The following is a 26,164-nucleotide window of genomic DNA, read 5'->3' as shown; positions in this document are numbered from 1 at the left end:
TACAGGCACATGCCACTACACCTGGCTACTTTTAAATTTTTGGTAGAGATGGGGTTTCCCTGTGTTGGCCAGGCTGGTCTTGAACTCCTGACCTCAAGTGATCTGCCCATCTTGGCCTCCCAAAGCTGTGGGATTACAGGTGTGAGCCACCACGGCTGGCCTGTTCACTAGTTTTCAAACTTATGTGTGACTCTTCATTTTTTCCATTATATTTCTGTGTGGCCCATGATTGATTTTTCCTCCTGCAAGCCAATGACCCTATAGGAAGATAGTTTCATTGTTTTACCTTGAAGGAAGTATTAATTTTTGAATATACCTTGATTGATTCTTAAGGTTCCAGCTCAAGTAGAGAACTCTCAGGCTTTCTGAAATTATGATTCTCCCAAATTCAGAAGTTATGGCTCTTTCCACTAAAACCTCAGAAACAGAAAAACTCATTTTCTTTGGATAACACATGTGAACATATAATTATCTCAGAGAAGCAGACAAAATCTTTGAAATATTCATTTGTTCATTCATTTACTCATTCATTCATTCATGTGAGTATTCAATAAACATTTGCAGAGTGTTGAGTAGCTGGTAGGCACTGGTGGAAACATTGGTTGTTAGAAGAATTTTATGGAGAAGATGCATTTTGGGAGAAAAATCAAAGTCAAATTGATAACAACATCTGTTTTATTTTAGTTGATTGCATGTGTTGTCAAAAAGAAAAATTGAAATGAATCTGCTTAAGGTAGGCTAAGTAGATTCATTTAAGAACAGAGTTGAATGAAACCAGACGGTGAAACTGAGTTTTATGTTACTTTCTTCAGCCAAGAAAAGTCTAAAAATGGCAGCAGCCCAAACTACTTGAACCCGACGACTCTTAACCTGACCCCCTCCCCACCCACTGAATTTCAAGGGGTTGGTGAACCCCCTGAATTATGTGCAAAATTATGTATGTTCATTTTCTGGGCTTTGTAGCTGGTATCAAGTTTTAAAATTGGTGAGCTCCTATAAAGGGGATGGTGACATTGCATAAATCTGAGAACCACTGACTTCTATTCAAAGAACCCCCTTCATTTTAAAGTAACCAGGGAAGTGACCCACAACCCACAGGATGCCTTAGAAACCAGTTCGATGAGCAATGTAAAGTTTTCTGTGTTACGAGTTAGCTTACTAATTAGTTACTAGCAATTAATATTAGTTAATAAAATTGACTGCTTATGATTAATGATGTCAGGTATTATCAAGTGTTAATAATAATGAATAGTATTAATAATGACTAATTATATAATTGATTAGTAACTGGAAAACCTTTAATGTGCCTTTCAATGCTGCTTGGATATCAATGATAATTAAAAATTTCACAAAAAACAGTGACCATACAACAAATGATGAGGAATTATTGTTTGGCCAGAAGCTTCACCCTCAAGTAGAGACCTCACTGGGCTACAGGTAGCTCTCTGTGCATATCCACATCTGGTCCATGGTAATTACCTAGAGGGTAATCAGTAAATACTGATTGAACAAATGAGAGAGCCTCATTGTGGCCCCTTTCCTTGCCCCTCTCGGGTGAGACCCTCTGGAGTTTAGATTGGAACAAAATGCTGGAAAGCTTTTCTTGCCTGAATTCCGAGCCCAGAAAGGTAGAGTTCAGGTGACTTAGATGGCATGACTGGCCTCCGCGTGGGCCTGAGGGAATCTCTTCTTTTTCCTGTTCACTTGCTCTGCCTCTGCTTTGGTCACTGCCGAGGGCCATCTGAGGGCACTGTGATGGGATGTGATGCTGGAGGCTGCGATGCCCAGGTGCCAGGGCTTGAGGCGTACAGTCCGGGCCTCTCTGTTGCCTCTCTGTTGCCCCCTCTCCCTTCTAGTCTTGCGTGATACAAACAAAACATAAACTAAATCAATTATCATAAGGTCATAGGTCTAGCCCATGAAAGACCAGACAAAACTCAAAAGAAATTAAACTACAGCCAAATGTAATTAAAAGAAGTTTTGGTAGAAATTGAGCATGATAACGCTGTGTGATGATTCTTTTTAGAATGGCATCTGGTACATCACCCAGGACATAGGGCTTGAAAACAAAGCTGTAAATGCCTTGTAGTTAATAGTCTGGCTTTAGATTGATTTCTTTTGCCAACACAGCATTGAGCAAAATGTCATAGAACAGGGCAAAAAGAAGCATGAGACAAGGCTTTTATCTAGGGCTCAGTAAGCCTTTCTGGAAAGATGGGAAGGGGAAGGTCTTTTGGTACCATCAGGCCCACAGCTTGTTAGTTCTTATTGCCATCTGCTGTAGCCAGGGTTAGAGATGGTTGTTCTCAGATAACTCGGACTGTCATTTATACTAAGAATTACTGGGTCAGTCAGTCAGTCTTCTCCCCAGGCCTGGCTTTGAATGCCAGCAGGAGAGCTTATGGGAGATCAGGGCCCTTCTATTTCCCTCCCAGAATACTGGAACACCTCCTATGTCCCTGGTATCACCCTTGCTCACCCACTACAGAGCCATCATCGAGGAACTTGGGCACCCATCTCAAATCCAGAGCCCTGGTGGTGGGGCAGCCTTAGGATTGAGTCCCTGCCCATGGAGGGGGCTGTGGTATGCTATGCACAGATCACTGGGCCCTTCTTTAATTTCACATCATTAAACTGACCCCTGAATGCCAGATAAATCTTCTAAAATCCCCTCTTATCATGTCATCACTCAAGAATCCACAGTGGAGCCAAATTGCCGAAAATCTAAGTTTTTCATCCAGGTGGTCAAATTCCTTCTCTCTCTCTCCTCTTGTCTGATCTAGTCGTGTTTTCTTATTCCAATTTAGTTTTTTATTATGAAATATTTTAGATGTACAGGAAGTATAGAAAATAGTATTATAAATGTTCAAGCACCAAACATTCAACTTAAGAAATAAAGTAGCGACAGTTACATTTGCAGCACCCTCCCAGTGCTTTGTGAACAGACCACGAGGAACAGATCGGGGAGCAGCCACAGGAGCAGTTGAGCTAAGTGCTTCAGAGCAAGGGCTGTGGAGTTGGCTGTGGAATTCCCAAGGGGAATTTTAGCTCAGTGATTCCCTGCTGGGAAAATTTTGGGAAAATCATATAACCCCTCAGAGCCTCAGATTCCTCATCTATAAAATGGGATAGCACTTTGGTGGGCTGAGGCAGGAGGGCTGCTTGAAGACAGGAGCTTGAGACCAACTTGGGCAACATAGTGAGACCCTGCCTCTACAAAAAAAACTTTAAAAATTTGCTGGACGTGGTGATGCACACCTGTAATCCCAGCCACTCAGGAGGCTGAGGTGGGAGGATGACTTGAGCCTTGGAAGTGAAGGTTGTGGTGAACTGTGATCATGCCACTGCACTCCAGTCTGGGCTACAGAGTGACAGCTTGTCTAAACAACAATAGAAAAGGGATGATAAGATGTGTATCTGTGTGCCTCCCAGAATTGTTGCAAGAATTAAGTTTAGTAGTAAGTAAAGTGCTTAGTTCACTATTCACAATAGCAAAGATGTGGGATCAACCCAAATGCCCATCAATGAGAGACTGGATAAAGAAAATGTGGTAGATATACACCATGGAGTACTGTGCAGCCATAAAAAGGAATGAGATCATATCCTTTGCAGGGACATGGGTGAAGCTGGAAGCCATTATCCTCAGCAAACTCATGCAGGACAAAAAAAAAAAAAAACCAAACACCGCTTGTTCCAACTTGTAAGTGGGAACTGAACAATGAGAACACATGGACATAGGGAGGGCAACAACACCCCTGGGGCCTGTTGGGCAAGGATTGGGGTGTGGGGGAGAGCATTAGGAAAAAGAGCTAATGCATGCCAGGCTTAATACCTAGGTGATGGGTTGATAGGTGCAGCACACCACCATGGCACACTTTTACCTATGAAACAAGCCTGCACATCCTGCACACATATCCCAGAACTTAAAAAATAAAATAAAAAATAAGTGCTTAGTTAGTGCTGGACACGAGGGGAACCCTCAGCAAATGGTAGTCATGGTTACCGATGCTGGCTGTTGGGCTATCATCATCTTGGACTTGGTGCAGAGTATCGAGCTTATGGGAGAGCAGGGGCCTGCTATGTTTCCCTCCTGGAATTCAGAGGAGGGATGGGCCTCAGGGGAGCAGTTTCCCTTACTCCAGAGGAGAACCAGGCAGGAAGGTAGGGAATGTCGCTTGGTGTGTGCTGTGGGCCCACCCCGTGACTGGGGTGCTTGTTGGATTTCAGGTGCTCATTCTGGCTGTGAAGCAGCTATTCCCAGAGTTTGAGTTTATGTGGCTTGTGGATGAAGCCAAGAAGAACCTGCCTTTGGAGCTGGATTTCCTCAATGAAGGGAGGAATGCTGAGAAGGTGTCCCAGATGCTCAAGCATTTTGACTTCTTGAAGGTAGGCGGGACGAGGCAATGGGGGGCATGGCGGTCTGGTGGAAGAGTGTGGTGGTATGTGGGTCCCTGCCTGGAGTATCCCTTTCAGGACATAATTGGGACATCTTCTTTCTGAGTCCTCTTACTGAGGATGAATGATTTGTCACTGGTGATGTGCATTAAATCCCTTGAAGGCAATTTGCAAAGAAATATCAAGTGTGATTGTTGACCCATTAGTCAGTTAAACAGATGTTTATTGAATAAACGACAACTGCAAGACACTGAGCCCTAGCCAAGAATCTATATGCTGTGGTCTCTGCCTCCATGAGGCGTGGGATGATGATGATAATGGCGACGCTGATAGCTAACACTACTGTACGCTGGGACTGTTTTAAACACATGTGTTTTACCTCAGCTTATACAGTTGGTTCTGCTGTAACAAAATGTATGTGTTTCTAGAAATACTTCAGTTATACAAAATCACACAACAGAAACCACAGAGCTTATGGGGAAAATAGAGTTAGGGGTACAACACTCAAAAAAGTTCATCAGTGGCTGGGCACAGTGGCTCACGCCTGTAATCCCAGCACTTTGCGAGGCAGAGGCAGGTGGATCACCTGAGGTGAGGAAATCGAGAGCAGCCTGGCCAACATGGTGAAACCCCGTATCTACTGAAAATATAAAAATTAGCCTGGCGTGGTGACGTGTGCCTATAATCCCAGCTGCTCGGGAGGCTGAAGCAAGAGAATCGCTTGAACCCGGGAGGTGGAGGTTGCAGTGAGCTGAGATCACGCCACTGCGTTCAGATCTGGGCAACAAGAGTGAAACTCCGTCTCAGAAAAAAGGAAAAAAAAATTCATCAGTAATACAGTAATATAGAAAAGAAAAGAAGATAAGAATGAATAAAAACCAGTAGCATAGTTTCACACATGTTAAATGGCTAAGAAATACGTAAGACCACAATACACATGGCACTTTACCTTGAGCCTGCTGTGGAAGTGGGCGTCAGAAGGGTTGCTGCTTGTTCGTTTTGTGAGATGGTGGGAGGAGTCCTTTGAAATGGGACAGAGGCCAGGCATGGTGGCTGATGACAGTAATCCCAGTACTTTGGGAGGTGGAGGTGGGTGGATCACTTGAGGTCAGGAGTTAAAGACCAACCTGGCCAACATGGTGAAACTCTGTCTCTACTAAAAATACAAAAAGTAGCCTGGCATGGTGGTGCAATCCTGTAATCTCAGCTACTCGGGAGGCTGAGACAGGAGAATCGCTTGGACCCAGGAGGCAAAGGTTGTAGTGAGCCAAGATCGTGCCATTGCACTCCAGCCTGGGTAACAGAGTGAGACTCCGTATCAAGGAACAACAACAACAAAAGAAATGGGACAGAAAGTTGTAAGGCCAGATGTGGGTGACTCACTGACTCGCAGCGATGTCGAGGTGTGTTTGTTTTGTGTATTCCAATGTGGCACGGCTCTGCTGGATGCAGCTTTCTGCATTCCAGTGTTTCTCGCAGATGATAGTACACATAAGCACATCCAAAATCTGCATTATGATCAAACTGTTCCCTAACATATCCATTGCATTGGAATAAATTTGTGTTTTCAAAACAAGTATTATAACAGAACTGTTCTATGTAATAAGAGACACTTAATGTGGGAAACAATATCAGATAATATGAAGTCGCAGCTGTCAGGGCCCCATGAGAAGTACGGCTTCTGTGTGCTCTGAGGATTCAGAAGCAGGGACTCCCATGGCCTACTGGGTCAGGGCAGGCTCTGTGGAGAAGTTGGCACTGGAGTTGGTATTTTTTTTTTTTTTTAAGACAGAGTCTCGCTTTGTTGCCCAGGCTGGAGTGCAGTGGCATGATCTCAGCTCAGTGCAGTCTCCACCTCCTGGGTTCAAGTGATTCTCCTGTCTCAGTCTCCCAAGTAGCTGGGATTATAGGCATGTGCCACCATGCCTGACTAATATTTGTATTTTTTTTGTTTTTAGTAGAGATGGGGTTTCCCCATGTTGTCAGGCTAGTCTTGAACTCCCGACCTCAAATGATTTGCCCGCCTTGGCCTCCCAAGTGCTGAGATTACAGGTATGAACCACTGTGCCTGGCCCTGGAGCTGGTCCTTTTTTTTTTTTTAATTAATTTTTATTATTATTATTTTTTTGAGACAGAGTCTCACTCTGTCACCCAGGCTGGAGTGCAGTGGCTCAATCTCTGCTCACTGCAACCTCCACCTCCCAGGTTCAAGCAATTCTCCTGTCTCAGCCTACCGAGTAGCTAGGACTACAGGTGTGTGCCACCACACCTGACTAATTTTTATATTTTTAGTAGAGGCGGGGTTTTGCCATTTTCGCCAGGCTGGTCTCAAACTCCTGACCTCAAATGATCCGCCTTCCTTGGCCTCCCAAAGTGCTGGGATTACAGGCGTGAGCCACTGCGCCCAACTGGAGCTGGTCTTTAAGGACCGTCCTGATGTTCTCTCAGGGCACACAGGAATTGGGGAGAGAGATGTATGTCACACCATGTTCTTCCAACACATTTGTCGTTCCTGAGGTGTATGCCTGTTTACACAGGGTTACCCCCTTTTTCCCAGCAGTGCAGGGCTTAGAGGGCTCTTCTGGTTGTCTACACTGAGCTTGGCTTCCAACTCTAGGAGAGATCACCCTTCCCTCTTCCTCAGCAGGCCTGGGGAATGCAGGAGAGGGGTCACCAAGCCCTCAGCAGCTCCATGTGCAGGTTCCAGAGCCAACAGTCAAGCCGTGCTATTCTTGGGGAGGATGGCTCAGAACGTTGGATCAGGGAGAGGGGACACTATCGTTCTTGACTAAGGTGTCCTTGTGGCTTTTGAAGACGTCATGAGAAATGGAGGAAGTGTTTATACTTTTGCTCTCCCGATTGACTCACAGGGATGGAGCGACTGAAGATGTGTCTATTCTAACCACTTGAGAATCCACAGGAGGAAGAACCACAGCTGTGGTGATCAGTGCAGTGTCTTGACACACTGACTGTGGAGGAAGATAGAGCCCAAGAAGAAGTTTAGCTGAGTGTGGTGAGGGTCGGGTCTGTCTCCATTCTCACAATATGCTTGACTGGCATTTTGTTGGCTGCCATTGTACATGTGGATGTACAGACCCTCTTGTGTGCGTAAATCCAGGAGTGCAGCCTAGGTCTGGTGTCACTGTCCCAACCTTGGAGCTCACACCACACCAGTTCAGTGAAAACTTGGCTCTTTTAGACAAGTGATAATGTTAACTAATTAATATAATGCTATAGAGTCTAAGACATGCTTCTACTGCTTATCCCATTTCTTTTATTCCCAAGCTTGTTGCTGTACTGGGAGCTGGGGTTTGTCCCTGCTCTGGAAAACTTCTCATCTAGTGGAGGGACAGATACAGCAACGTGTTGTTGTAGTGCACGTTTGTTAGCACCGTGACAGGCATTTGTCTGTGTTTCTGTGGATTCCTAACAGGAAGTACGTAATTCTACTCAGGGTAAAGGGCTCCAGTGAGTGCTTCTAAGAAGTATTGACTATAGGTGATATATATTGAATATCTCTTCTTCATCAGGAGCTGCTGCATTGAACACTCTGCAGGTACTGTGGTGTTGAGTCCCTCCAGCAGGCATCAGCCCATATTGCAGAGGACAGTTTAAGTAGAGGAGCTAGGGCAACATCCCAGATTTTCTGACTTCAAGTGTGGTGCTCCTCTCAGGATACTCTGCTGCCTTTTACCGGCAGGGGTGCCCCTCAGAGCCAGAACTATGTGAGCCAGACAGACCCATCTCCTCCACTGTTCCCATGGAAACAGCAAAATTGTCCCCTGGCTGGGGCCAACTGGCAAGTGCCAGACCAAGACATGCAATAATAACAATAACACACACAGTTTTCAGATGAGGATGCCAAATGGGTAAATAATGAATATACCAATTTGACCTGCTGTTTCCAAAACTTGCACACCCTTCCTAAGACAGTGGTGGAATTAAGGCTCTTGAGTAATTAATTTTCCCTAAACACATAATAAGCGGGAAGTGAATTTTGCACTGTGAACCCAGTTCAGATCTTAAAACTGGAGATAGATTGCTTTTGCACACTGGCTCCCCATCACAACATCTGTGCATAATTAAGCCTCCGCAAAGAGTTTACCTCTCAGTGTGTGAGGCATCTTCTGGTGCTTATGTGGGGTTTAAGAACCTCAGCCCTGTGCTATAAATCTGCCAGCCTCAGACAAGCACTGAATGCAAATATGGTGTCAGGGGGACTGGGAGAGGGTGAGGGGACAGCTAGGCTGAATGGTTAAAGCCAGGCTTAGTGGATCTGGCAGTAGAGCGTATGTGCTAGGGGAAGGAAACAGGACAAGTGGTAGGGTTTCTGACTCACCTGGGGGACAACTGGGGACAAGGTGGCGGGGAGAAGCTTTGTAACCACAAGGTTTGGGACTGGAAGTGATGAGAGCATTTCTATGTGTGTGGAGGTGGGGATAGGTGTGCAGGGCCATGCCAGGGTTCCTTCGTGTGAGGTAAGGAGCCCAGGACTCTAGAAATTGTGGACAAACCCTGAGGAGATGCTTGCTTTTTGGGAAGTATGATAGCTTCCCATGAATCTCAAAGATTAGGAACCACTGATGTATAGTAATTAATATATAACTTTTTTTCTTTTTTTTCTTTTTTTTTTGCAGTGTGCTTTGTATGTATTTACTCTTTAATCCCTACAACAGCCTCACAAGGGAGGTGCCATAACCAGCCCCATATCATCAGCTGGGAGACTGAGGCCCAGAGCGATCAACCCTTTGCTCAGGGTCACAGGGCTCACCACTAAGGGGCAGGGAATAGAGGTAGCCTGCTCCAGAGCCTGCACGTTCCCCCTCCGTGTAGTTCTACTTTGTGGGGAAGACGTGAATTTCAGTGAACTGTCTAGAGCATAACTCTCAGTCCTGGTGTGTATCAGAGCCCTCTGTGAAACTCCATGTGGCCGTCATAAGAGCAATCAATGTTTTTTCCAGCAGCTGCTAGTGTCTAGTTCCGTGTTGAGTGCCAGTACTCTGCTCATAGTAGTAGGAAATGGGGGCGGGGGTGGGGTCGTGCTTCCACTGTAACCATTATCACCATGTTTTTGGTGGGGAAACTGGTGTTCAGAGAGGTTATATAACTTACCCACAGTCACACAACTTTTAGATGGCAGAGCTGGAGCTCCAGCCAGCAGCCTCACTCCAAATATTCCAGTCTGACTCCAGGTCTCCAGGCCTTCTGCTGTGCTGGACTCAGGCTCCAGGAGGACTGTGGGCCCAGGATGATGGGCGCTGTCTCAGACAAGCCAGGCACAGCCTGCTTCGTGGGCACATTGACCAAAGCATAGAAACAAAGCGGAAATGTGAGGTCAGGGCCAGACTGTGAGGCTGAGGCCCAGGGTCTTGGGCTGGAACTTCCCTAATCGTCACCCTCCTTCTTGGGGTCCAGATTGGCATCAGTGTGGGAGGCTGGAGGAGCCCACAGGAGGGAGGCCTCTGCTCTGTGACAAAGAGGTAGACCCTGGACCCAGGGGTCCTAATGGTCAGGGTGTGACCCTGCTGGTGGGGCCACTGAGCACCCTGGCCATGAGCTTCTTAGAGTTTCATTTTGCTTTGTTTGGGGGTGGAGTGGGGAGTGTGGGGTGCTTATTGACTCTTTCAAATGTCTCTTTTTCGTTTTTTCCTTCCTTGATGGAAGAAGCATAGGACAGGAAATGTGGGCGCTCACTTCACCCCACACCCCCAGGTCCTCCTGCCCATCTGGTGATTTAGGGGCAGCTCACTTTTTTAACTAAGCAGGAGCAGTTTGGCATTTTGCAGTCATTTCCATGTTATGTCTGTCCAGGGGCACCTGGGGTTCTGAAGCTCCCACGACAAATTCCGCTGTTTCCCAGGTTTGATATTTTAGTCATTTCAGATTTAAGCAGCAGAAGCAAGGGGCACATTCTGTGGTTAGACTGGAATGGTGATGTCTGCAGGGAGACCAGAGGGGGAAACCCCAGTACACCCAGGACCCTGATGCACAAGCACAGGGAAGCTCCAGCCTGGGGGTTTTCTGTTTCCACCTGTGACTCTTTCCTAGCGGTTTTTTTTGTTTGTTTGTTTGTTTTAAAGATGGAGTCTCACTCCCTCTGTCACCGTGGCCAGAGTACAGTGGCGTACTCTTCACCCACTGCAACCTCTGTCTCCCAGGTTCAAGCGATTCTCCTTCCTCAGCCTCAGTGATCTGCCCTCCTCGGCCTCCCAAAGTGCTGGGATTACAGGCGTGAGCCACCACGTCCAGCCCCTCGCTGTTTTTTAAGCTGCCTCTGATGGGCCTGGCTAGAGATTTGACCTCTTGTCTCCAGAGCCTTAGGGGCCCACTGTCAAACATAGGTTTCCAAACAAACCCCAGGGAAGAATTTAACCTGAAACTATGTCCCATTCATTTGGAAGCCATGAACAAAAACAACAGGCAGGGCATGGTGGCTCACGCCTGTAATCCCAGCACTTTGGGAGGCTGAGGCAGGAGGATCTCTTGAGTCCAGGAGTTCGAGGCTGCAGTGAGCTATGATGATGCCACAGCATTCCAGCCTGGGTGACAGAATGAGACCCTGTCTCTAAAAAAAACCAACAAAGCAACAATAACAAACATGCACTCACTTTTTCAAAAAGAAACTTTTTGAAAAATGCCAAGCAAGTCTGAATTTTAAGTTCAAAGTAACAGTTTTACAGATTTCTCTATTGGCCCAGATTTTCAAATGGCAGAAACCGCAGGCAGGCAGCAAACCAAAATAACACCTTGCTTTCTTTTGGAAACTTTGTTCCAACTAGAGCATTTCACTTGTATGTACAGCCTCCATTTATCCTCAGAGCTCCTTACTGAGCTAGGGCAGAAACAATTCTGCTTTCCAGTGAGGAAGACTGGGATGTAAAGGAGTTAAGTGGCTAGTCTAAGACACAACAGTATTAGCAGAATTAAGAACAGGAATTAAAGATTAATTAAGAATTAAGGACTGTTGACTTGAGGGCCACTATGTTATTGCTAGATGAATTTGGGTGGTCAGGGTAAAGGAAAATCTTACTCTCCAAAACGTTTGAAAAAGCTGCCCATGTTTCTTTATTTGTAAGAGGAAATAAACTCCTCACAATCTGGGGGAGACTTGGCATGCTGGAAGCCCAGTAACTCCTCCCTCCTGGCTGTGGGGGTACTGGTAGCTGTCCCTTGCTCACATGGCAGTCTGGTTGCATTCCAATCTTTTGCCTGCTCCTGGAGAAATCTGTTCTCTTTTTGGCTTTTGAGTGTTGTGAGAGTCAGAGAGGGTTGGAGAGTGTATGTTAGTAATGCATTTGTCTGTAGGCAACTGAAAGCCTCATTTAGAATGCCTTAAACAAAAGAATTCGTTGTCTTCACATAGCAAGAAGGTTTGCAGTGGTTGCCTACTGATACGTGGTTTTGATGGTTTGACAGTATCAGAGCTGGCATCTCAGTTCTTTATAATTTTTTTTATTTTTCCTCGTTGTTGCAAGATGGCTGCTATAGCACCAACAATCACATTCATGTTCACTTTCAAGGCAGGAAGAGAAATGGAAGAAGAGTAGCACTATGCAAATACCCCCCCTTTTTTTTAATCAAAGAAATAAAAACCTTCCCAGAATCCCCTAGCAGGTTTCCGTTTATGTTCATAAGTCAGAACTGTATCACATGTCCATACCTACTATAAAGCAGGCAAGGAAAGTAGGTTTTTTTATTTGTTTGTTTATTTGTTTGTTTGTTTGTTTTCAGACAGGATCTTGCTGTGCTGCCCAGGCTGGAGTGCCGTGGTGTGATATATAAGGTCACAGCTCACTGTGACTTTGACAGTGATCCTCCCACCTCAGCCTCCCAAGCTGGGATCACAGACACGCACCACTATGCCTGGCTAATTTTTGTATTTATTGTAGAGACAGGGTTTCGCCATGTTGCCCAGGCTGGCCTTGAACTTCTGAGCTCAAGCAATCCACCTGCCCCGGCCTCCCAAAGTGCTAGAATTACGGGTGTGAGGCACCCCAACTAGCCCCAGTATTTTGTTTTTTTCATCCCTAGGGAAGAGCAGGATTGGGAATAGATGTTGGGTTAATATCCAATGTTGTCTGCCCCAGGAAACATGTTTTCCTACAGGAAACAGGCATGAGAAACAAAATTTATCATCTGGTCAAAATTCAGTCATTTGCTTAATACACACAATGCACCCATTACCCAGGTGAAATATTGGAGGCAGAGGGAGGAGCCCGAAGTGGGCCTGGTGGTGGGATGGGGAGAGGAAATATCCTTAATAGCAATGCCCAGGTATGAGGCGTTCCACGTTCCAACATTTTCCTCCCAAGTCCCAGTTTTAGTTTTGGCTCTTAACAGTGTTAGAAGGCACTGAGGAGAGTCGGCAAAGCCGGTTTCTAAAGGAGTGGGTGGAGGCCTGCTGAGCAGAGGTGGAGTAGCTGGCCTCCCTCTTGGCCTGACTGTCCCATCCCCACTGTCAACACTGAGGTCCCTCCTGGGCCTCTTCTCCCTTGCTCTGGGAGGAGCCTCTGTTGCTGTCTGGCTCGCTGTGCCACATTGTCGTCCTTGCCCGACTCCCAGCCTCCCCAGACCATCTGACCTGTCCCTTCCTATCCCAGGTCCCCCGAATCCACTGGGACCTGTCCACGGAGCGGGTCCTCCTGATGGAGTTTGTGGACGGCGGGCAGGTCAATGACAGAGACTACATGGAGAGGAACAAGATCGACGTCAATGAGGTGAGGTCAAGAGCTCAGGGCTGCTGTGCCAGGGAACGTGGGCTTGGTCGAGGCTGCCCAGGAAGTGCCTGTGTGTCCAGGTGAGGCCTCAGAGTCTGGCCCCCCTGTCTTTAATGGGGCCCATTGTCTGGAGAATTATAAACTTTGAGCAAGAAAGATTCTTTCAGGTCATTTAGGCCAACCCTGTGCACATGGCAGCCTGCAGGGGCATGCGGAGCCCCTTCTGCCATTACCTGCTTTTCGTTTGCACCATCTGAGGCCCACAAAGCTAAGCGGCCACAGAGAACAATGATGCAAAATCAGTGGGACTTAATCCTTCTGGTTCTGTGGGGCCTGTCCGTTGTCTCTTCCCTCTTCCTGTCCTCCCCTCTCCTTCCCACTTCCCAGATCTCAAGGGATCAGGCAAAAAGGGAACAGCAGCAGCCAACTGCATCAGCCTCCTAAAGCAGGAAAAAAGAGGTGGGCTTTGTGTGTCCCCCCTTCCATCCCCCTTGTCCCAGGGAATACTGGCCAGTGGGTAGGACCTGTCCCTCAGTTTCTGCTTCTTGGTTGCCACAGGCTCCCACAGGAATGGGTGGATTTGTACTTTTTCAACAACATTCATAATTTCATTTTTATGTTTTTGGAAACGGGGTCTTGCTCTGTTGCCCAGACTGGCATGCAGTGGCACAATCATAGCTCACTGTAATCGGGAACTCCTGGTCTCCAGCAGTCCTCCCACTTTGGCCTCACAAAGTGCTGGCATTACAGGTGTGAGCCATGTGGCCAGGCTCAACATTGATCGTTTTAAGAGTGTCTGCTGTATGCTAGGTATAGGGGCTCACAGGAGGACCAGACCCAGTCCCCAGAGCTTAGCATTAGAATCAGATACACATCTAAATCCTTCCTACTGTATCTCAGGCAGTGAGAGGGTGTGAGCAGAACCCCAGGGAGAGTGAGGAAGAGGCACTGAGGCCTGCCACAGGTTGGTGTCCCCAGCAGGATGAGTAGGAATTTTCCAGGTAGTGGCTTTGCAAGAAGGGGAAGGGAATGGGTGAAGTTTGGCAGGGCTGGGGCAGGGTTCCTTGGGGTGTGTGGGGAAATAAGGTAATGGTCTAGGGTGTGACCTTGAGGCACTGTGGAGTTACTTCAGGGTTTTGAGGAGTGCAGCAACATGTTCTGTGCTCTGGGGTGGAAGGAAGGGAGGGAGGGAGGAAGGAGGGAGGGAAGGAAGGAAGGAAGGAAGGAAGGAAGGAGGGAAGGAAGGAAGGAAGGAAGGAAGGGGCCCACACCCAGTGGAGGTGAATGCTTTTTTGCTTTTTTTTTTTTTTTTTTCTGAGACGGAGTTTTGCTCTTGTTGCCCGGGCTGGAGTGCAATGGCACAATCTCAGCTCACCGCAGCCTCCGCCTCCTGGGTTCAAGTGATTCTCCTGCCTCAGCCTCCCAAGTAGCTGGGATTATAGGCATGTGCCACCATGCCTGGCTAATTTTGTATTTTTAGTAGAGACAGGTTGGTCTCTTTAGTTGGTCAGGCTGGTCTCGAACTCCTGACCTCAGGTGATCTGCCTGCCTCGGTCTCCCAAAGAGCTGGGATTACAGGTATGAGCCACCACACCTGGCTGTGAGTGCTCTTCTCTATTCTACTCCCCATGTCCAGGGGTCGTGAAGACTATGTGAGTTAGGGTACAAACAGCGCTGAGCACAGTGCCTAGCGTGTGGCTAGCGTTCCAGAAGAGTAGCTGGGTGGTGCTTGTTGATTTCCTTATGTTATCTTTGGGCTCTGCTCGCTCTTTCTCCTTTTACCATTAGCGTTTGTTGCATGCCTAACTCCCTGTGTCAGGCCCTTTTCTCCATAATAAACTTACGAGGGTGGTCTCATTGTCTCTATTTTGCAGACAAAGAATCAGAGACTCAGAGAGAGAAGGTCACACGGCTTAGTAGAGGTGGGATTAAAACCCGGGTCTCCCTGATTTCACTCTTCCTGTTAGGCCACAAAGGAGGGGCCACATCAAAGTGCACAGAGCTGCTGCCAGGAGCTTGGCCGAAACGTTCGCTGTGGCTGGCTCAGGCCTTCTAGAAAAGCTGTTGTCCCCTGACTTAGGGAACAGTGCTTCAATAACCCATTCGAGGGCCTTGGGGGGTGTGTGGGGTATAGGCAGGCTACACCGAAACAGATAGCACCCTGCTTTCCCCAGGGCAGCTTCGCTAATGCCTGAGCTTCCTATTGGGCTTTTCTGGAAGAGTTCTGCTGCTTGGAGGGAAAGGGATAAGAAAAATAATTCCTCCTTCTATTTTACAGATGGGGTGAAAAGTTCTGAGAGAGAGCAAATGTCTTCCCTGAGGTCACTTGGCCAGTAACACAAGTAGGGGCTTCTGACTCTGCTGCCTTCACTGGTGGCTTCTAGGCTGGTACGTGGGAGGCGTTCAGGCAGAATACAGTCTTTGGTTCCAGTGGTGAAGGGATTGGATGGGATGGGAGGCCACCTCTGGCCTTTCCTGAATGGCCTTAAAGGGAAATAGGGTCTGTCGCCTGCTGATCAGGAAATATCCCAGAGGCCTCACCCCTGCCAGGTTCCTGGCATTTACTTACTACCAGCTGTGGAGGCATTTTCATTCCAGCAGCACCCTCAAGTCCATTAATCTCTTTGGATCCAGTGAGCCCAGAACTGTAATGGCATTTAATCAGAGGCAATGCTGATTTTCAAAATAAATGCAAACACAGAAAGGTGCGCTCTAGTGTGGTTGTTTGCTTATGACTGAGCGCGGTGCCTGGCCGGAGGGGGCAGCTAGGCTGGAGCTGGGCAGTAGGAGCTGGGCAGGGCGTGCCCTCTGAGGCCTGGTCTCATCTGCTCCTGCCTCCCCGCTGTTTTGATACCTTGTAGACAAAGCCAGTGGTCTGTGCAGAGCAGATCCTTGGTAGACATCCTTTCATCGGTGAACGAGTGAATAAACCAGCCTCACACCCTAGATTGGCCCTTACCAGGCAGACCTGGGGGAGAGTGTCGGTCGTTTTCTTGTGGACATGCAGAGTGGGGCAAGCTGATATCAGAGTTATTTGGGGAAAAATAATAACTAATAATAATTATAAGCAATTAATATGTGCCAGGCATATGACGCACATAATCTCTACTCATTACAGATCTCCTATGCAGCATGTTATTAACCCCATTTACAGATGAGAAAGCAAATGCTCAGAGAGGTTAAACAACTTGCCCCATATCACACAGCTAGCAGGGGTAGAACCAGGGTTTGAACTCAGATCTGCATGACTCCAAAGTCCTTGCCCCTCTACCTTCTCCATTTCCCTGCCAGGGATCTATAGGTTGTTGCAAAGGTAATTGTGTGTTTTGTTTTTTATTTCGGGCCATTCCAAAACTGCAATTATTTTTGCACCAACCCAATACCTTGGGCTGCTGGAACCTGGAGCCACTTGGTAACTAACTACTCAGCACCGACTGAGAAGCATTGCCCAGCACCAAGGCAGTGTCTGAATGTAACACCTTTCCTTCTTGCTTACATCAAGGATCACTTCATATAAACATTTTTGTGTTTTATCATACCTATCTGTAAGTAAGTGATTTTGTGAGGACGATGTGAGTTAATGCACAAACAGTGCTTTGCACAGTGCCTGGCGTGTGCTCAGTAAGTACCCCAAACTGATACTGAGATGAATGTTGTTGTTGTCATTGGGCTATTTTTTTCTCTTCTACCTCCCTAACGTTTTTTTTTTTTTTTTTTTTTTTTTTAACCATTAGTGTTTACTGACTGCCTGGCTCTATGTGCCAGGAGCTGTCTGCATTATCAACTTACGAGGGAGGTCTGATTGTCTCAGATTTGCAGATGAAGAATCAGAGACTCAGAGAGGGAAGATAACTTACCTGAGGTCACAAATTTTAATTGTATACCTCAGTAAGTTTCCATCTGGATATAATATGTAATGACTGTTCAGATAAAGTTACAAGTCATTTCTAGCCCCCTGGCAAGCTCCCTCATGTCCCTTCCAGTCAGTACCCTCCCAGAGCTAATGCTCCTCTGAGTTCTGCCACCACAGATGACCTGCACCCATTATTGAACTTCACATAAATGGAATCATGCAGTTTTGGGATCTGACGTCTTCGTCATCAATGTGGGGCTCTTCTGGAATCTATTTTGTTTCATTGGTCTATCCTTGTAATGCCACGCTATGTTAATTTCTTAATCCCCGGTCCCTGGCTTTTAGGCTTTGCATGACTTGGTAGCTCTTTGGCAGTCTGAGATGACGTTATTAAATACTTACTTCCGCAGAAACCCCCACAGTGGGCTATGGGCCACTACGGTGCTCTAAGTACTGTCACTTACCATCAATGGTGTTGGGAGTAGATTAGGGACAGGCCTTACTCTGAATAAATTAATCTATCATGCCTCTTACCAACCAACATCAAAGCCACGGCCTTGTAGAAGACTACGGGGGAGCGTGTGTGTGTGTGTGTGTGTGTGTGTGTGTGTGTGGAAACATTCCACAATCCTGAAAGTTTCAGATAGACTCCTCAGGTTCTAAAGTCTCCCTAGGACTGTGGTACTCAGCGAGCCAGCCCTGGAGTAACTCCCTCCTGAGGGCGGCCTGGCTGTGAGCATTCCTTGGGGAGGGAGGTACAGGGCTAGATAGGAGTGACAGGGGGCAGAAGTCTTACTCTAAATCCTGGGGTGTAGTGTGACTAGTGGCATCTTAGCTGCTATAAGCAGATGTCTATCCCAGAAGGTGGCTGTAGAACGGACCCCTCTTGGGTGGGGGTGGATCCAGATCATCTCCAACCACTTGTTGTGTCAGCCTCACTCCGCTTTGAAGAGGCCTCCTCACTCTACAGCATCCCAGTCCCACTCGGCCCAATAGACTTGGATAGGGAAACACCGGTTTAGCAGGCAAGACGGGTAGGTTCAATCTCTGTCCTGCCAGTACCTTGCTGTATAACCTTAGGCAAATCACATCCGCTCTCTGGTCCTCAGTATGCTTATCGAAGGTGTTGGACTAGCTAGGCTCTAACCAGGAACCTTAATTCTTCAGCTTGGTGAGAGCTAAGACTTGTTCACCAACAATCTCTTTTAGAATCACTGTAGGGGAAAAAAAGAAATCACCAGGGGAGCTTATTTAACAATGCAGATTCCTGGACCCTACTCCAAACTCACTAATCCAAATCTGGGGTGGAAAGGATTGTAGAAGTTTGCAAGAATCTACATTTCAACAAACTGTCAGGCGGTTCAGACACTCACTGAAGTTCAGGACTCCGCATACTCAAACATGAAGCCAGAGGCCCAGGCCTTGCCAGGAGTGCCATCTGCGCTCACCCTGCTGATCTGTACCTCCAGGCCCGAGACAGCCCTGCCCAGGGGTGCCCACCTGCCAGCAAGCACAGGCCTCGGGAGCCAGCAGCCTGCAGGGGCCCTTGTTTGTTTGTGTCTGTGAGCCCAGAAGCAGATATTACCAAGGGCCTGACCTGCTGATCATATTTGCCAGTCACTCTAAGAGCTGGCGACAATGACTGTCATTGATCTCATTAAAAGTAAAGGTCGTGCAGGAGTCCGCTTTCCCGGGCTGGATGGCGCCTCCCCGAGCCACAGAACCACTATTGATTGCCGGACCTTTATCGAAGGTTAATTGGATTTCAGTGAGTGTGTGTTTAAGATCCTGCCAAGGCTGAGGCTCAATTTAATTTTTGTGAAATTAGCCAAGAGAGAGGTGACAGAGACGGGAGTGTAGAGGCAGCAGGGACGGATGACTGGAGGTCTGGTGGGCAGACACTGCTGTCCGTGAAGATTGGGATGGGGTTTGAGAAGGGACACCAGCCTGGCTGTCCCAGAGACATGGGATCCAGGGGGCGAGAGTGCCAGAGCTCCTCAGTGGTCATTACGTGGACTTAGGTTCAGTCTGCCATCCTCAGGGTGGTGCTTCTGGTGTGTGGTGCAGCCTCCAGAACCCGTCTGTTCCCAGAGCGTCAGTCTCCATCTTCTTTCAGGGTTGGGTGGGGATCTGGGGCTTTAGCTGGTACTTTTAAAGTCTTTCAATTAATCTTTCTTTTTCAGAACCCCCAAATCTCATTTTCAGAGGTGCCAGGGTCCCTCAGTTTCTGAGCCTGCTTGAGGCTCAGCAGTAATAATTATAAAGCTCTCCTATTGCCGGCTTAGGGGTCCATGTTTTCTAGCCTGCCGAGTCACTTCTCAGTAGCTCCCTGCAGCAAACACAATTTTGCTTATCTCACTTTGCCTTCTGTTGTTGCCTCTCTACTCTTTTCTTGTTGTGGTGGGGTCTTTGCCTTCTTTCCTACTTTTAGAGTCACTTTTGTGGGGTTCGTGAAGGAGTGGAGTCAGTGGCCTGGGTTCCACTTGCCATGCTTAGCCAGAAGCCGTTGCTATGCTTCTTCTAGTAAGCAATTCCATCCCGTGTCATTGCAGGAGCAGTGAAAGGGTCTCACTTTTGCTTTTAGCAAATGTTTTATTGAGCAGCTACCATGTGCAAGCACTGAGTGCACTTGCTATAATAGAGGTGTGAGCAGAGCGTGGGAGAGGGTGGGGCTGGGTGAGGCTTCATAGAGCTTGGGTGCTGGGTGGGAAGAGCATAGGGTTTCAGAGTTAGGGCTCCTGAGATTGTGTATTGGCCGGTGCCTTTTGGGTAAGTGACATCCTCTGAGTGTGAGTTTTCTCATCTATGCAGTTGGAGAGATAACATCACTTACTGCATAGGGTCATTGTATGAACTTTGCAAACTGAAGTTTTGTAAAAATAATGTGACTGTTACTTATTCATGAGGTCATGATTCACAGAGACGCGTCTTCCTCCATAGAATCTTTGAGAATCCTCTTCGCTCCCCTTCCTGCCCGCTTACCTCTATTTTCTGAGTACAAAGACTTGGAGCTGGGTAATAGTCATCCATTAAGCCTATGGTGGACCCCCTCCCCTCGCCCCCACTGTAAAAGCCATGCTAAAGTTTCTACCTTTCCCCTTTCACCACCTCCAGTTGAATAGGACATTTGCATTTTGGCTCAGTGTCATTTTTCCCCTGCTGGGCCTGCCTGGCTCTCTGGTAGAAGATGCCCAGACCAACACAGAACAGCTGCAGAGGCATGAAGACCTTCTACCAAAATCACCAAAAGAAAACACCTTCTTCCATCGTCCATCCCTTCATAGCGTCTTGGACCAAATATTTAAAAGAGCTCGGGGATATTAGAGGGGTCCAGATGCATGAGATGAGTTCCTGGACATTTATTTCCTCAACAGCAAAGGTGTCGGGAGTGGGTAACTGTGTTGCTATGGAGTTGGCCTTCCTGGATGCAGGTGTTGGCTCTGCTACTTATAAGCTGTGCCACCTTGGTGAAACTACTCACCCTTTTGAAGCCTCAGTTTCCTTTCGTAAAGTGGGATACAAGCGAGTAACCCACTGGATCGTTTGATGACTGAAACAGAGCGCTTGGTACGGTGCTGGGCCCAGCATATGTGCTCATCACGTGTTGAATGATGCTGAATTCTACCCCTTGGAATTTTGTGGTGTCCTGTGGTGCTGGCAGTACATGATGTGCCAAAAGATGGGGGAAACATATAGTGAAGAAACCCTTTCCCCATTTTTCATGTTGACCCCGGTAAGATGGAAAGATAGGAAAGTATTTCTTTGGACGGAGTTGTTGTCCAAGGCCAGAGATGCCAGATGTCTCTGCTTTTCCTCCCTTTCTCTGGGTCTTCCCATAGCCAAAGGCCCTAGGACCCCTCCCACCTGCGCTGGTATCTGGGTAACTTTAATGAGTGTCTCTGGCCAGAGACTTGAGGAGGCTCTCTGGCCAGAGAGACTCATTAAATACCCCATGCCATGGCTCTCTGTGATGTTCCTTTTCAATCCTAACCTAGAGAAGCTTTCACTAGGTGCCTAGGAGCTCCTAAATTAGAGTAACTTCCCAGTTTCCTGTGATTTTACTCAGCGCCTCTTCTTTTTATTTATTTATTTTCTGATATAGGTTTTCACTCTCACCTAGGCTAGGGTGCAGTGACATGATCTCAGCTCACTGCAGCCTGAATCTCCCCAGGCTCAGGTGATCTTCCCATCCCAGCCTCTGGAGTAGCTGGGACTACAGGTGCATGCCACCATGCCTAGGTAATTTTTGTATTTCTTATAGAAACGGGGCTTCACCATGTTTCCCAGGCTGGTCTCCAACTCCTGGGCTCAAGCCATCTGACTGCCTCAGCCTCACAAAGCCCCTTTTCTTTCTTCCTCACTGTCTCTCCCGACACCATGTGTGGTCGAAGAGGTTCCCAGCACCTTAGGGTTCAGAGACTACACCTCACGTTTGTGAGTCCAAGATTGCCCCACCCATGGACAAGTTTGGGCTCCATGCTGGGAAGCTGTTTTTAATCTGAGGCTTACAAATCCCAAAGGTGGTTTCTGGGGATAGGGTGGAGATTATGGTAAAATGCTCTAAGGCCAGCACCAGTAGCTCATACCTGTAACCCCAGTGCTTTGGACAGGGCTGAAGTGGGAGGATCAGTTGAAACCAGGAGTTTGAGACCATCCCATCCTGAGCAACATAGTGAGACCTTGTCTCTACAAAAAAATAAATCAACTGGGCGTGGTGGCACATGCATGTAATCCTGGTTATTCTGGAGGGTGAGGTGGGAGGATCATTTGAACCCAGGTGTTCGAGGCTGCAGTGAGCCCTGATGGTGCCACTGCACTTGAGCCTGGGCTACAGAGTGAGGCCCTGTATTTTTTTTTTTAAAAAAGCTCTAGGTCTGGTCTAGTCTTTCATGCTGTTGTACCTCAGAAAGCCTGGGCAGAGACTGGAAGAAAGGCAGAAGAGTTTGAATGATTAACCTCCTTATAGTTAATATCAGGCTACTCATGTGATTATCAATATCCTGTAACACCAACCCCCTATTTCCTTCAGGGATCTTGGCCTTTCTTTTAAGACGGCCCCCCCAGGAACATAAATAGATTCTCTCTTGAGGGTGGGAATAAATTAATCCATGTAATTATAGAATAATTAAAGTACTTTTAGCCAATTCAAGTTTTGAGAAAAGTCCAAAAATAACTCATTGATTTAAATATTATTTACTAAATTAATTCTTTACTCAGTCTTTTTATAGATTCCTGGTTTTTCCCCCTCCCTGCTGTTAGAGAATAAAGGCATTGCATAATAACTGAAATCACTTATCGTCAGTGGCACATTCTTTTTATGTGGAACAATTAAAAGATTTCTCATTGACTTTTTTTTTTTCCTAAATGGCACTGTACTGTAGCTTTAGTTAACAGTGTGGTTTTGGTTAGCTGACAGTCTTGGATTTCCCACTGAGACTCTTTTTTTCCCAAATGAAACATGTTGGCAGCTTCTGGGGTTGGAGTGGGGTGGTGTTCAGACGTCTGTGGTGCAGTCTCTGTCTCCAGGAAGAGCTTCCCTGTGAGTGGAGAGGCAGGATAACGGGGCGATCGAGGCCTGTTCTCTGGAGCCAGTGCTCCTAGGTTTAGACTAACTGCCAACCAAGTCACCCAACTTTCTATTTTGTGTCCTGATTCCTTCACCTGTTGACTGCAGAGGATGGCAGCGAGTGCTGAATCCGTGAGTGTGAAGTGCCTGGCATGGTGCCTGGTATAGTGTGTTAGCCATCATTATTTGTCATACTGGACCTCTGTCAACTTCAGTAGGGATGGCACCGGGTTCAAGAGGCCAAAGAAGAGATAGTGAATGGAACATAGATTTAAACAAATGGTTTATTTGGGGGAACTTACAAGACAGTTCAGTGGTGGCAGGCTGGACAGGAAAACCACCACCACTTGTAAAAAGCATGCCGTTTAGATAGTACATTCACTTAGTACCCTGACCTCAGCAACCTGCACCTAGCAACCCATATTTCTGAAGTTAAGGCAGTTGTGTCTGCCGTAAGTGTCTGCTTAAGTTATTACTGTCAGGTGTGTCTGTCATGCACCATTCTAAAAAGATGGTGCGTCCTGTCATTATGCACATGCCACTGTTCACAGGGCATGGGGCAGTGTCAGGGACACAATGATCTGTTCTTAAGCAAGACACATAATGTATTATAGAAGGGAGAGAGGGTCGTGTGCCCAGTAATGGCCTTAGGTTTCTCCTCAATGCCTCTGAGTAGAAGGGGGCTGGCTTCTCTCTTCTGGGAAACTCAGTTCCTAGAAAGACTAACACAACTCTGAGAGATGTTATCCAACACTTAGAAACGAGGCCAGGAGAGTGTGGTGTGGCAGTCTTGGGCATTGTTCAACCAGCTCCCTAGAGGATTTTTTTAAATATCTAGGGAATTGTACATTTGTTTGACTTTGCTATTGACAATTATTTAAAGGCACAGACTGGTCCTACATCAACTTGAAGATCTTATCCAGTAGAGATGCAAATAATTTCTGTCTAGTATAAAAGATAACCCCACCCAAAGGTTACAACTGTTTTTTAATGCCTTGTAGAACAGTAACCTGTTTTTTAGCTAATCCAGAAACCTTAGTCTCTTATTCCTGTTTAAATGCCCATAAACACCTACTTTCAAAATTCTCTTTGAACCAGCCCTACCATCTTACTTGCCCCCTTACTTATTTATTTTTGAGATGGAGTTTCACTCTTGTTGCCCAGGCTGGAGTGCAATGGTGTGATATTGGCTCACTGCAACCTCTGTCTCCTTGGTTCAAACAATTCTCCTCGGCCTCCCAAAATGCTGGGATTACAGGCATGAGCCACCGCACCAGGCCCCAATGTGTAGTCTTTTATCCCTCACCTTCCTCCCACCCTTCTCCCCAAGTCCCCGAAGTTCATTGTATCATTCTTATGCCTTTGCATTCTCATAGATTAGCTCCCACTTACAAGTAGAAACATACGATATTTGTTTTTCCAGTCCTAAGTTACTTCACTTAGAATAATGGTCTCCAGTTCCATCTACGTTGCTGCAAATGCCATTATTTCGTTCCTTTTTGTGGCTGAGTGGTATTCCATGGTGTATATACACCATGTTTTCTTTATCTACCTGTTGATGGGCATTTAGGCTGGTTCCATATTTTTGCAATTGTGAATTGTGCTGCTATAAACATGCGTGTGTAAGTGTCTTTTTCATATAATGATTTCTTTTCCTCTGGATAGACACCCACTAGTGGAATTGCTGGATCAAATGGTAGTTTGACGTTTCGTTCTTTAAGGAATCTCCACACTGTTTCCCATAGTTGTTGTGCTAGTTTACATTCCCACCAGCAGTGTAAAAGTGTTCCCTTTTCACCACATCCATGCCAACATCTATTATTTTTGATTTTTTGATTATGGCCATTCTTGCAGGAGTAAGGTGGTATTGCATTGTGGTTTTGATTTGCGTTTCCCTGATCATTAGTGATGTTGAGCATTTTTTTCATATGTTTGTTGGCCATTTGTATATCTTCTTTTGAGAATTGTCTATTCATGTCCTTAGCCCACTTTTTGATGGGATTGTTTGTTCTTTTCTTGCTGATTTGTTTGAGTTCCTTGTAGATTCTGGATATTAATCTTTTGTTCGATGCATAGCTGTGAATATTTTCTCCCACTCTATGGATTCTTTCCACTCTGTGGATTGTCTGTTTACCCTGCTGATTATTTCTTTTGCTGTGCAGAAGCTTTTTAGTTTAATTAAGTCCCGTCTACTTATCTTTGTTTTTGTTGCATTTGTTTTTGGGTTCTTGGTCATGAAATCTTTGCTTAAGCCAATATCTAGAAGAGTTTTTCTGATGTTATCTTCTAGATTTTTTATGGTTTCAGGTCTTAGATTTAAGTCTTTGATCCATTTTGAGTTGATTTTTTATAAGGTGAGAAGTGAGAATCCAATTTCATTCTTCTACATGTGGCTAGCCAATTATCCCAGCACCATTTGTTGAATAGGGTGTCCTTTTCCCACTTTGTTTTTTTTGCTTTGTTGAAGATCAGTTGGCTATAAGAATTTGGCTTCATTTCTTGGTTCTCTATTCTGTTCCATTGGTCTATGTCCTTATTTTATACCAGTACCATGCTGTTTTGCTAACTATAGCTCTGAAGTATAGTTTGAAGTTGGGTAATGTGATGCCTCCAGATTTGTTCTTTTTGCTTAGTCTTACATTGGCTATGTGGACTTGCCCCCTTATTAATGAGTTAAAAAAATCTTTGACACATGTTCATTCTGTATTTATTTAGTTTTGTTTTTTATTTATGTATTTAGAGACAAGGTCTCGCTCTATCTCCCAGGTTGGAGTACAGTGGTGCTGTCATAGCTCACTGCAGTGTCGAACTCCTGGGCTAAAGTGATCCTTCTGCCTTAGCCTCCCTAGTAGATAGAACCATATGCATGTTCCACCACACCTGGCTGAATTTTTAATTTTATGTAGAGATGAGGTCTTGCTGTGTTGCCCAGGCTGGTCTGAAACTCCTGTCTTCAAGCAGTCATCCCTCCTGAGCCTCCCAAAGTGCTGGGATTATAGGTGTGGGCCACTGTGCCTGGCACACATTCTGTATTTATATGAGCTGTACTTTAAACTTTCAAAATTAGGCTTTGAGAGTGATAGTGGGTATGTATTTTTTCTAAGTTAAAAATGATAAACTACTGCATGAAAAACAAACTTTGGTGTGTTGTCTTATAGTGTGTAAAGTGCTTTCTCATATGTGATCCTATTTTGACATTGAATCTTAAGGTTGCTCTGTGAGCAAGTAGAGCAGGTGGGGTTAGTCCCATGTAGTTGCTAAGGGAACTTGGAACCAGACTGAGAAGAGAGGTGCCTTATCCCCAGGTCTCCCATGCCCAGTGACAGAACCATGCCATTAGCAGGGACACCCCCTCTGGTCTCTGTCTATGCTGGTGAAATCTGGTTAAAACCAACGTTAGGAACAGCCCCAAATGGCAAGACACAATGAGCTGGAGGCAGGTGGATTGGAGATGTTGAGATGGAGTGGGCCACTCTGGTGACTCTTCTCATGTGGACTCTTCTCATAGAGCAGTAGTTGGTGGCCCCCAACCTCCCCAACCCCACCAGCAGCAGCTCACTTTTCAGGGGCAAGGGCTCCCCATCCTGAGCCCCCAGACCGCTAGGGGTCATCTTTCAATATAGTTAATAGGGG

General features: G+C 46.5%; 1 protein-coding gene across 2 annotated transcripts in view; it reads left to right on the top strand.

Annotated features, from left to right (window-relative positions):
* ADCK1 (aarF domain containing kinase 1) overlaps positions 1 to 26,164 on the top strand; it is a 112,988-nt gene that overhangs the window by 74,721 nt on the left and 12,103 nt on the right. For both annotated transcript variants that reach the window (XM_011988264.1, XM_011988263.1), the window contains 2 exons: positions 4,228 to 4,386; positions 12,996 to 13,112. In XM_011988264.1, coding sequence (XP_011843654.1) covers positions 4,228 to 4,386; positions 12,996 to 13,112 — 276 coding nt within the window. The remainder of the gene's footprint in view (positions 1 to 4,227; positions 4,387 to 12,995; positions 13,113 to 26,164) is intronic.

The sequence above is a fragment of the Mandrillus leucophaeus genome, unplaced genomic scaffold (assembly GCF_000951045.1).
Source record: "Mandrillus leucophaeus isolate KB7577 unplaced genomic scaffold, Mleu.le_1.0 Scaffold326, whole genome shotgun sequence".
NCBI lineage: Eukaryota > Metazoa > Chordata > Mammalia > Primates > Cercopithecidae > Mandrillus > Mandrillus leucophaeus.
This window is presented reverse-complemented; position numbering and strand designations above follow the sequence as displayed.